The following is a 12,784-nucleotide window of genomic DNA, read 5'->3' on the forward strand; positions in this document are numbered from 1 at the left end:
TACCTAATAACCTTGCTCTTATGCACATTTACTCTTAACTTTCTTCTTCCACACACTTTACCAAACTCCGTCACCAGCTTCTGCAGTTTCTCACATGAATCCGCCACCAGCGCTGTATCATCAGCGAACAACAACTGACTCACTTCCCAAGCTCTCTCATCCCCAACAGACTTCATACTTGCCCCTCTTTCCAAGACTCTTGCATTTACCTCCCTAACAACCCCATCCATAAACAAATTAAACAACCATGGAGACATCACACAACCCTGCCGCAAACCTACAGGTATAATAAAATTGTTAAATTGTACCCACCCCTTTAGGTATAGGTTCCGGATAGTAGTTGATATATTGAAGGTAGTAGGTGGTGGGCAGCAACTTGACCAGGGAGGCATTGAGAGCTAGAAAGATATGAAAAGCCTGTTATGTCATATCCGACCCATTAGGTATAGTTCCTGATGGTAGTAAATATATTGGAATTAATAGTTGGTAGACAGCCACTGACCAGGGAAGTTCATTACTGGTACTACTAGCCAGGGTATCAGGAAGGTTAGTGACGACTGCATATTAAGTCAGCACTTCAGTAGTTGTCAAGCTGCACTCCACTGACCCAGGTAGCAGTTTTTTTTATATCTGCCTCACCCATAAGTGGACTCCTGGCATTCTGTCCGCAAAAATACAATCTCTTCTTTGCACTCATAACACATGACTAACCCTTGACTCACACAGCTCATTCTCTGTAACTAGATTTTCCTGCAATTAGCACTGTGTGCTAGCTGTGCCTTTTGGCAAAATGATAGGAGCAATAGATACAACTAGTAGATAGGTATATTAGACAGGAGCATTAGATAGAAATGAGTAGAAGATAGGAACTTAAGATGAGGGCATTAGGTAGAAGTAGTTAGTTGGGACATTAGTTAGACACATTAGATAGTAGTCAATAGGAACATTAGGTAGGAGCCTTTGGAAACACTGCATTGGAGTTGCCCTTTGGCAGTGGCCTGCTGAGGTTGAGGCAACAAAGGCTAAGAAGCAGCATTTGAGTTCACTAGTTATGGAGACTTTTGCTTTGGCTACCCCTTTTGAGGAAGTTTCCAGAGGAAACAAGCATCAGAGATATAGATAGATAGGTACATTCCCTGAAGGTGAACTTTTACTTATTTGATGATATTTTTCTATGTTACATGAGTTGATTGGTTAAAAGTACAATAAGAACATGTCACATGTTAATGCAGAAGCTCTTTTTGGCTATTTTCTATATATCATCTTGATATCCCTTGAATTCATTTTGGGTCCATGCCTGAGGGTGAATGACTTTTCATTACTGTACTCTGTTTTTAGGTTTCTTGCTTTTGCATTTGGGAAAATTTGAAAGTGTTCATCCTCAGTGTGTGAAAAAAAATAGGTTTGAGCATCTAAAATGTCTACAATTTAGGGATAATGTTAATTTTAGAAAGCTACCTGCCTTTTTCATACATTTTGTTAGCTCATTTATATTGAGGTATGGTGGACATGTTCATCCTTAAGTTTGTGTAGTGACATTACAGGCAAGGAAAGTTTGAGGATTGGTGAGATCTTCTTAGCTTTGTATGTGTTTTTTGAAATGATGAGTGGTTGTTTTGTCTCCTTGTAATTTCTTTTTTTTGATTGTCGGTCGGTGTAGTCTGTTGAGTCCTAAATGGTAACCCATTTGTGATCTTTAAGTTACCATCCTTTGAAAGTCAGAAGAGCTTCTTTAGGTTTAGGTTACATTATGTTTAAACTTTATGTTTTATACTTTAAGAGTACTGTATAAAAAGGAATGTCGTTTATGTTGTCAGTTAATTTGCTTGATGAAATTATTCAAATTTTTTTCTTGTTTTTCTGGGGCAGCCATAAAGTCAGCCTTAAGTCGTGAGGATTTGACTCCTGATATTGAAGAAAAGCTAATGCAACTACAAAAGTACAATAGTGAACAAACCAAGAAGGATGATGGTCCTGGACTACTAACCACCACTAGTGTGGCCACATCAACTATCAATACCGTACCAACAAGAACCACACCCTCTAAGAGGGTGCGGGAACCGGTTAGTGTATTAGCTGGTTACCTAGTAGTATTACGTAATCTTGTAATATATCTAGAAGCTTTCAAACAATCTAAATTTTAATTTTATTATTGCATAGATCAGATTTTGAAAATTTCTTGTGCATGTTTATTCAGTAACTATTCATGTGACAGCCATAACATAGGTAAAAAAATAGTTAGAATCTTCCTCATTCCTAATTTGCCTGTAGGTAAAAAAATAGAATCTTCCTCATTCCTAATTTGCCTGTAGGTAAAAAAATAGTTAGAATCTTCCTCATTCCTAATTTGCCTGTAGCACTTGCTTCAGGCTTTAGTTGACCGTTACAATATCATGATGGCCAAAATCTTTGCTATAAAGAGGAGCTCCAGTCTGTCCTGCCAAAATCTTTACTATAAAGTGGAGCTCCACTCTGTCCATCCTGTTTCTAGACATGGCTATATTCCAGAGGCTCCTACTTCATTCATCCATTTGTTTGGAAGGATAGATATTGCTGGCTGCTTGTGTGAAATATTTTCAGGAATGTACTTTGTTGTTTTCCCTTTTAGAAAATTGAAATTAGAATACAAGTAGGGGAGGGTTTCTAGCCCCCTGCTCCTGTCCCCTTTAGTCGCTTTCTACAACACGTGAGGAAAGCGTAGGAAGTATTCTTTCTCCCCTATCTCGAGAGCAGATTAGAAAGGGTAGTGAGTGGTGGGATGAAGAAGTAAGATTATTAGTGAAAGAGGAGAGTGAGGCAGTTGGATGAGTTTTGCCGGGAAATTGTGTAAATGACTAGGAGATGTATAAAAGAAAGAGGCAGGAGATCAAGAGAAAGGTGCAAGAAGTGAAAAAGAGGGCAAATGAGAGTTGGGGTGAGAGAATATCATTGAATTTTAGGGAGAATAAAAAGATGTTTTGGAAGGAGGTAAATAAAGTGCGTAAGACGAGGGAACAAATGGGAACTTCTGTGAAGGGGGCTAATGGGGAGGTGATAACAAGTAGTGGTGATGTTAGCAGGAGATGGAGTGAGTATTTTGAAGGTTTGTTGAATGAGTATGATGATAGAATGGCAGATATAGGGTGTTTTGATCGAGGTGGTGTGCAAAGTGAGAGGGTTAGGGAGAATGATTTGGTAAACAGAGAAGAAGTAGTAAAAGCTTTGCGGAAGATGAAAGCCGGCAAGGCAGTGGGTTTGGATGGTATTGCAGTGGAATTTATTAAAAAAGAGGGTGACTGTATTGTTGACTGGTTAGTAAGGTTATTTAATGTATGTATGACTCATGGTTCTGTGGGGCCTGGATGTGGAAAGGGAGCTGTGGTTTCAGTGCATTATTACATGACAGCTAGAGACTGAGTGTGAACGAATGGGGCCTTTGTAGTCCTTTCCTAGCGCTACCTCGCACACATGAGGGGGGAGGGGGTTGTTATTTCATGTGTGGCGGGGTGGTGATGGGAATAAATAAAGGCAGACAGTATGAATTATGTACATGTGTATATATGTATATGTCTGTGTGTGTATATATATGTGTGCATTGAGATGTATAGGTATGTATATTTGCTTGTGTGGACGTGTATGTATATACATGTGTATGTGGGTGGGTTGGGCCATTCTTTCGTCTGTTTCCTTGCGCTACCTCGCTAACGCGGGAGACAGCAACAAAGCAAAATGAATAAATAGAATATATGACTCATGGTTTCAGAAGTGGTAGAGGATGAGTGGATCAGGTGTTTGCTTTGAAGAATGTATGTGAGAAATATTTAGAAAAACAAATGGATTTGTATGAAGCATTTATGGATCTGGAGAAGGCATATGATAGAGTTGATAGAGATGCTCTGTGGAAGGTATTAAACGTATATGGTGTGGGAGGCAAGTTGGTAGAAGCAATGAAAACTTTTTATCAAGGATGTAAGGCATGTGTATGAGTAGGAAGAGAGGAAAGTGATTTGTTCTCAATGAGTGTCAGTTTGCGGCAGGGGTGCATGATGTCTTCATGGTTGTTTAATTTGTTTATCAATAGGGTTGTTAGGGAGGTGAATGCAAGAGTTTTGGAGAGAGGGGCAAGTATGCAGTCTGTTGTGGATGAGAGAGCTTGGGAAGTGAGTCAGTTATTATTCGCTGATGATACAGCATTGGTGGCTGATTTGGGTGAGAAACTGCAGATGCTGGTGACTGAGTTTGTTAAAGTGTGTGAAAGAAGAAAGCCAAGAGTAAATGTGAATAAGAGCAAGGTTATTAGGTACTGTAGGGTTGAGGGACAAATCAGTTAGAAGGTAAGTTTGAATGGAGAAAAATTGGAGGAAGTGAAGTGTTATAGATATCTGGGAGTGGATTTGGCATTGGATGGAACCATGGAAGCTGAAGTTAGTCACAGGGTGGGAGAGGGGGCGAAAGTTCTGGGAGCGTTGAAAAATGTGTGGAAGGCGTGAACATTATCTCGGAAAGCAAAAATGGGTATGTTTGAAGGAATAGTGGTTCCAATAATGTTATATGGTTTCGAGGCACGGGCTATCGATAGGGTTGTGCGGAGGAGGGTGGATGTGTTGGAAATGAGATGTTTGATGACAAAATGTGGTATGAGTTGGTTTGATCGAGTAAGTAATGAAAGGGCAAAAGAGATGTGTGGTAATAAAAAAAGTGTGGTTGAGAGAGCAAAAGACATTGTATTGAAATGGTTTGGTCACATGAAGAGAATGAGTGAGGAAAGATTGACAAAGAGGATATATGTGTCAGAGGTGGAGGGAATGAGAAGTGGGATACCAGATTGGAGGTGGAAGGATGGAGTGAAAAAGATTTTGAGTGATCAGAGTCTGAACATGCAGGAGGGTGAAAGGTGTGCAAGGAATAGAGTGAATTGGAACGATGTGGTATACCGGGGTCGACGTGCTGTCAGTGGATTGAACCAGGGCATGTGAATTGTTTGGGGTAAACCATGGAAAGTTTTGTGGGGCCTGGATGTGGAAAGGGAGCTGTGGTATCGGTGCATTGTACATGACAGCTAGAGACTGAGTGTGAACGAATGTGGCCTTTGTTGTTTTTTCCTAGCGCTACCTTGTGCACCTGTGGGGGGAGGGGGTTGTCATTTCATGTGTGGCGGGGTGGCGACGGAAATGAATAAAGGTAGCAAGTATGAATTATATACATGTGTATATATGCAAACGTTGAAATGTGTAGGTATGTATATTGCGTGTGTGGATTTTTTTTTTTTTCATACTATTCGCCATTTCCCGCATTAGCGAGGTAGCGGATGTGTATGTATATACATGTGTATGTAGGTGGGTTGGGCCTTTCTTTTGTCTGTTTCCTTGCGCTACCTCGCTGACGTGGGAGACAGCGACAAAGTGTTTTTTTTTTTTTTTTTTTTTTTTTTCTGTCTCCCGTGTTTGCAAGGTAGCGCAAGGAAACAGATGAAAGAAATGGCCCAACCCACCCCCATACACATGTATATACATACGTCCACACACGCAAATATACATACCTACACAGCTCTCCATGGTTTACCCCAGACGCTTCACGTGCCCTGATTCAACCCACTGACAGCACGTCAACCCCGGTATACCACATCGATCCAATTCACTCTATTCCTTGCCCTCCTTTCACCCTCCTGCATGTTCAGGCCCCGATCACACAAAATCTTTTTCACTCCATCTTTCCACCTCCAATTTGGTCTCCCACTTCTCCTCGTTCCCTCCACCTCCAACACATATATCCTCTTGGTCAATCTTTCCTCACTCATTCTCTCCATGTGCCCAAACCATTTCCAAACACCCTCTTCTGCTCTCTCAACCACGCTCTTTTTATTTCCACACATCTCTCTTACCCTTATGTTACTTACTCGATCAAACCACCTCACACCACACATTGTCCTCAAACATCTCATTTCCAGCACATCCATCCTCCTGCGCACAACTCTATCCATAGCCCACGCCTCGCAACCATACAACATTGTTGGAACCACTATTCCTTCAAACATACCCATTTTTGCTTTCCGAGATAACGTTCTCGACTTCCACACATTCTTCAATGCTCCCAGAATTTTCGCCCCCTCCCCCACCCTATGATCCACTTCCGCTTCCATGGTTCCATCCGCTGCCAGATCCACTCCCAGATATCTAAAACACTTTACTTCCTCCAGTTTTTCTCCATTCAAACTTACCTCCCAATTGACTTGACCCTCAATCCTAATAACCTTGCTCTTATTCACATTTAATCTTAACTTTCTTCTTTCACACACTTTACCAAACTCAGTCACCAGCTTCTGCAGTTTCTCACATGAATCAGCCACCAGCGCTGTATCATCAGCGAACAACAATTGACTCACTTCCCAAGCTCTCTCATCCCCAACAGACTTCATACTTGCCCCACTTTCCAAAACTCTTGCATTCACCTCTCTGACAACCCCATCCATAAACAAATTAAACAACCATGGAGACATCACACACCCCTGCCGCAAACCTACATTCACTGAGAACCAATCACTTTCCTCTCTTCCTACACGTACACATGCCTTACATCCTCGATAAAAACTTTTCACTGCTTCTAACAACTTGCCTCCCACACCATATATTCTTAATACCTTCCACAGAGCATCTCTATCAACTCTATCATATGCCTTCTCCAGATCCATAAATGCTACATACAAATCCATTTGCTTTTCTAAGTATTTCTCACATACATTCTTCAAAGCAAACACCTGATCCACACATCCTCTACCACTTCTGATGCTCTGTACATGCCTTCACCCTCTCAATCAATACCCTCCCATATAATTTACCAGGAATACTCAACAAACTTATACCTCTGTAATTTGAGCACTCACTCTTATCCCCTTTGCCTTTGTACAATGGCACTATGCACACATTCCGCCAATCCTCAGGCACCTCACCATGAGTCATACATACGTTAAATAACCTTACCAACCAGTCAATAATACAGTCACCCCCTTTTTTTAATAAATTCAACTGTGACAAAGTATGATATATAAATATATTCCTTGCACAGTCAACCTGCATGACACCACATATTCTGCTCAGGCATTCCATTTCCATCACACATGATCAGAAACCAGTCCTCTGGCATCCTCATCTAAAATATCTTGAACCCAAGACATGTCACACAGGGTATCTACTGTCTCTCATGATGCATCACATTGTGGGGGAAGGGTAAAGCTGTGATTTACTCTCCCAAGCAAGTACTCACACATGCCCATTGGGCTTTTCCTGCAGAAGGGAGGTTTTTTCATATTACAAATTCAGCATTTTTGGATGTATACATTCAGCAAATAACTTTCAGTAGTTTTGGTATCATTGAGTTTTCTCTTTGTTATTTCCCTCAACTTTTTCCTTTATGTTTATTAGTTACTTCACTTTCTAAGATACCTTTTCTGTTTACCCATACGTCTCTCATATTGTATGCTTTTGGCTGCTTCATTACTTGGGTATTGGTAAAACATAAGTGTACAGAAATCTTCTTTGCATCTTTTCAGTAACCAAAAATTTAGTGAAGATTCTTGTGTACTTCACTTTCCTTTAAATGCATCCACAAAGAATAAGATGAAAACTTGAAGGAGGGAAAGGCTTTATGAATTTCTTTCATTGTAGGATGATGCTGACTGGGACCCTGTGGAAGATAAAGCACCACCACTAGTCACCGCAGTAGCGCCCAAACCTCGCCCCAAAAAGCAGCGCTCAGAGCAGCGTCCAACAGAATCAGTCAAACCAAAGAAAACATCTGCGAAGACTGAGGCATTGGATGCTAGAAAAAAGCAAGCCCTTCAGCATAAACTGGAGTCTCTCATGACACGCCATAAAGACCTGTTAAAGAAAGACATCCTCAAAAAAAGAGCTCAGCTCGAAAAAGAACTTCAGGTGGAAATACATGTAAGTATTGTTGTTACACTTGCTTTCTGTAATTATATTATTTATTTGTAATTACATAGCTGTGCTTGTGTTTTGTGCTTCCATTTACTTATCATTGTGTCATACTGTATTATTAGTGGTAATGAGTGGTGGGATAACAAAGTAAAGGTGCAAGTGAAAATGAAAAGAGAGGTGTATGAGCATACAGGGAAGGAGTGCAAATGACTAGGAGATATATGAGAAGGCAGCAGGAGGTAAAGAGGAAGGTGCAGGCATTGAAAAAGAGGGCATTTGAGAGTTAAGGGGAGCAAGCATCCAGAAACTTCAGGGAAAATAAAGAGATATATTGGAAGGAGGTTAATAGTTGCAAAAAACAAGATAGCAAATGGGAACATCAATAAGGGGGAGCAAAAGGTGAATTGGTAATAGGTAGTGATGAAGTGAGGAGACGGAGTGAGTATTTTGAAAGACTGATGAATGAGTTTTATGATAGGATAGGAGATGTAGGGTGTTTGGGTCAGGGTGGTAAAGTGAGAGTAATTTAGTAAAGAAAGAAGAGTTGATTATGAAATTTGGTAAGGCAGCTGGAGTGGAAGGTATTGCAATTGAATTTTTTAAGATGGAATTGCAGTGGAATTTATTAAAAAAGGGGGTGGGTGACTGTATTGTTGACTGGTTGGTAAGGTTATTTAATGTATGTATGACTCATGGTGAGGTGCCTGAGGTTTGGCGGAATGCGTGCATAGTGCCATTGTACAAAGGCAAAGGGGATAAGAGTGAGTGCTCAAATTACAGAGGTATAAGTTTGTTGAGTATTCCTGGGAAATTATATGGGAGGGTATTGATTGAGAGGGTGAAGGCATGTACAGAGCATCAGATTGGGGAAGAGCAGTGTGGTTTCAGAAGTGGTAGAGGATGTGTGGATCAGGTGTTTGCTTTGAAGAATGTATGTGAAAAATACTTAGAAAAGCAAATGGATTTGTATGTAGCATTTATGGATCTGGAGAAGGCATATGATAGAGTTGATAGAGATGCTCTGTGGAAGGTATTAAGAATATATGGTGTGGGAGGCAAGTTGTTAGAAGCAGTGAAAAGTTTTTATCGAGGATGTAAGGCATGTGTACGTGTAGGAAGAGAGGAAAGTGATTGGTTCTCAGTGAATGTAGGTTTGCGGCAGGGGTGTGTGATGTCTCCATGGTTGTTTAATTTGTTTATGGATGGGGTTGTTAGGGAGGTGAATGGAAGAGTTTTGGAAAGAGGGGCAAGTATGAAGTCTGTTGGGGATGAGAGAGCTTGGGAAGTGAGTCAGTTGTTGTTCGCTGATGATACAGCGCTGGTGGCTGATTCATATGAGAAACTGCAGAAGCTGGTGACTGAGTTTGGTAAAGTGTGTGAAAGAAGAAAGTTAAGAGTAAATGTGAATAAGAGCAAGGTTATTAGGTACAGTAGGGTTGAGGGTCAAGTCAATTGGGAGGTGAGTTTGAATGGAGAAAAACTGGAGGAAGTGTTTTAGATATCTGGGAGTGGATCTGGCAGCGGATGGAACCATGAAAGCGGAAGTGGATCATAGGGTGGGGGAGGGGGCGAAAATTCTGGGAGCCTTGAAGAATGTTTGGAAGTTGAGAACATTATCTCGGAAAGCAAAAATGGGTATGTTTGAAGGAATAGTGGTTCCAACAATGTTGTATGGTTGCGAGGCATGGGCTATGGATAGAGTTGTGCGCAGGAGGATGGATGTGCTGGAAATGAGATGTTTGAGGACAATGTGTGGTGTGAGGTGGTTTGATCGAGTAAGTAACGTAAGGGTAAGAGAGATGTGTGGAAATAAAAAGAGCGTGGTTGAGAGAGCAGAAGAGGGTGTTTTGAAATGGTTTGGGCACATGGAGAGAATGAGTGAGGAAAGATTGACCAAGAGGATGTATGTGTCGGAGGTGGAGGGAACGAGGAGAAGAGGGAGACCAAATTGGAGGTGGAAAGATGGAGTGAAAAAGATTTTGTGTGATCGGGGCCTGAACATGCAGGAGGGTGAAAGGAGGGCAAGGAATAGAGTGAATTGGAGCGATGTGGTATACCGGGGTTGACGTGCTGTCAGTGGATTGAATCAAGGCATGTGAAGCGTCTGGGGTAAACCATGGAAAGCTGTGTAGGTATGTATATTTGCGTGTGTGGATGTATGTATATACATATGTATGGGGGTGGGTTGGGCCATTTCTTTCGTCTGTTTCCTTGCGCTACCTCGCAAACACGGGAGACAGCGACAAAGCAAAAAAAAAAAAAAAAAAAAATGTTGTTGATCGAGTGGTAAGGATTTTCACTTTATGTACAGACCATGGTGAGGTTCCAGAGGATTAGCAGATTGCATATATAGCACCATTGTATAACGGCAAGGGATGTAAAGGTAAGTGTTGAAACAACAGAGGAATGAGTTTGTCAAGTGTAACTGGTAAGTTGTATGGGAGTGAAGTGATTGAGAGGGTGAAGGCAAGTACAGAGCATTAGACTGGAAAAGAACTCAAACTCAAAGACCAGCTTTGCAGTTTCTCACTCATATCTGCCACCAGCACCTTGTCATTAGCAAACAACATCTGACCCACTTCCAAGTCCCCCACCCCCAGTCGACTGCATATTTGCTCCTCTCTCCAAGCCCCTTACATTTATTTATCCTATGGGAAGAAATAAAGGCAGACAGTATGAATTATGTATATACATGTGTATGGGGGTGCGTTGGGCCATTTCTTTCGTCTGTTTCCTTACGCTACCTCGCAAATGCGGGAGACAGCGACAAAGCAAAATAAAAGAAAAACAAAAAATAAAAATTTTCTTATTTAGTATACCTAATTGATGTTTCCCGCATCAGCAAGGTAGCACCAGGAAACATGAAGAATGGCCCATCCACTCATATACGCATCTGTATATTGCAGTGTATCCCTGGGGATAGGGGAGAAATAATATTTCCCACATATTCCCTGTGTGTCATAGAAGGCGACTAAAAGGAAAGGGAGCGGGGGGGGCTGGAAATCCTCCCCTCTCGTTTTTAATTTTCTGAAAGAAGGAACAGAGAAGGGCACTAAGTGAGGATATTTCCTCAAAGGCTCAGTCCTCTGTTCTTAACGCTACCTCGCTAATGCGAGAAATGGCAAATAGTATGGGGGAAAAAAATCAAGGTATAAGATTTTACAATTGCTATATTGATAAGTATTTTTCTGTCAGTGACAGCCATATATGGGAGTGAAGTTCAATTCATATGGCAGAGAAAGCTAAAGTTGAGGTAGTCTTGAAGGGAAGAAGTATTTTAAGTGCAGTGACAGCTCTGGTCAATGGATAAGATTTAAGCATAGAATTTGTAAAGAACTTGCATAAATGAATCCTTGTCTTAACTCAAATATGTTGATGTAAAAGCCAAGTTTGTATAGGTCAGGATGGGGATAGGGGAGAAAGAATACTTCCCACATATTCCCTGCGTGTCGTAGAAGGCGACTAAAAGGGAAGGGAGCGGGGGGCTGGAAATCCTCCCCTCTCATTTTTAATTTTCTGAAAGAAGGAACAGAGAAGAGTGCCAAGTGAGGATATTCCCTCAAAGGCTCAGTTCTCTGTTTTTAACGCTACCTCGCTAATGCGGGAAATGGCATATAGCATGGGGAAAAAAATCAAGGTATAAAATTTTACAATCGCTGTATTGATAACTATTTTTTCTGTCAGTGACAGCTATATATGGGAGTGAAGTTCAATTCATATGGCAGAGAAAGCTAAAGTTGAGGTAGTCTTGAAGGGAAGAAGTATTTTAAGTGCAGTGACAGCTCTGGTCAATGGATAAGGATTTAAGTATAGAATTTGCAAAGAACTTGCATAAAGGAATCCTTATCTTAACTTAGATATGTTGATGTAAAAGCCAAGTTCATATAGGTCAGGATGGATAGAAATGAGGTCAGTAGAAATTGGTCACTTGAATGAAATAGTTGGAATTAGAAGGATAGATAAAGGATGAATATATGGGAAGAGTATGCTTGTAACGAAATCATTTAAAGGTATGTGGATGTAAGTCTTATTGGCTGGTTTGGTCTTACAGATGGTAGACTTGTCAAGAATATATATAGAATGTAGCTGTTAAGGCAGTGGTCATTCTTGTCACCCATTCTCTTTTTCTGAATGCTGATGTGTAGCACATGCATCCTCTTTTATGGTAGGGAGATGAACATGCAGATTCATTCATCAGGTGATTTTTTTTTTATTTACAGTTAATTCATCAACATATCATATGGAGATGGTCAGAAACTGAATATATTAGCAAATTTTATCTGCCTCACTCAAATGCAAAAGTGTCGGAAAGATTATATTTGATTTGATGAATAACTGTGAGACTTACTTTCAAGTAATGATTTTCACCTATATTATTCTTGCAGTGAGAAAAAGATGACATCATTTGATTTGATATAGAAATTATTTTCAGCAGAAGTATTATTATTCTTGTAATGAGAAAAAGATGACATCATTTGTTCTAATTTAGAAATTATTTTCAACAGAAGGAGTTATCTGTGGCACGACTGCAGCTACAGTTGTTGGAAAAGAATAAACCAGAGGCATCTTTACCGTCGCCCATTATCTCTCCTCGCAAAAAGAAATCTGGTGAGTTAATGCTGTCTATATATCATCATTAGGATTGTAGAAATATAAGAAAGGTAGGCACCCTCAAATCAGGAAGCCTAGATTTCAGGATGGTTAGTACTGGCTAGAAAATGGACAAACACTTCAGTGATTGTCATGTTGCCTCTCATGCCCAGTTTGCTTGTTTTTTCTTTCTGACTACAAATGAGTTGTTCAACATGAACCTGAAACACTTAATCTGTCTCACAAGACACTTAACAGCATGTGATTCACATGGGTATATA

At 40.6% G+C, this 12,784-nt stretch overlaps 1 protein-coding gene across 1 annotated transcript in view; it reads left to right on the forward strand.

The window, feature by feature from the left end:
• Positions 1-12,784, forward strand: part of E(bx) (nucleosome-remodeling factor subunit NURF301 E(bx)) — a 150,434-nt gene that overhangs the window by 107,028 nt on the left and 30,622 nt on the right. The window contains exons 16-18 of the mRNA XM_071657793.1: positions 1,870-2,063; positions 7,641-7,919; positions 12,419-12,521. Coding sequence (XP_071513894.1) covers positions 1,870-2,063; positions 7,641-7,919; positions 12,419-12,521 — 576 coding nt within the window. The remainder of the gene's footprint in view (positions 1-1,869; positions 2,064-7,640; positions 7,920-12,418; positions 12,522-12,784) is intronic.

This window comes from Panulirus ornatus, chromosome 65 (assembly GCF_036320965.1).
Source record: "Panulirus ornatus isolate Po-2019 chromosome 65, ASM3632096v1, whole genome shotgun sequence".
NCBI classification, from domain to species: Eukaryota; Metazoa; Arthropoda; class Malacostraca; order Decapoda; family Palinuridae; genus Panulirus; species Panulirus ornatus.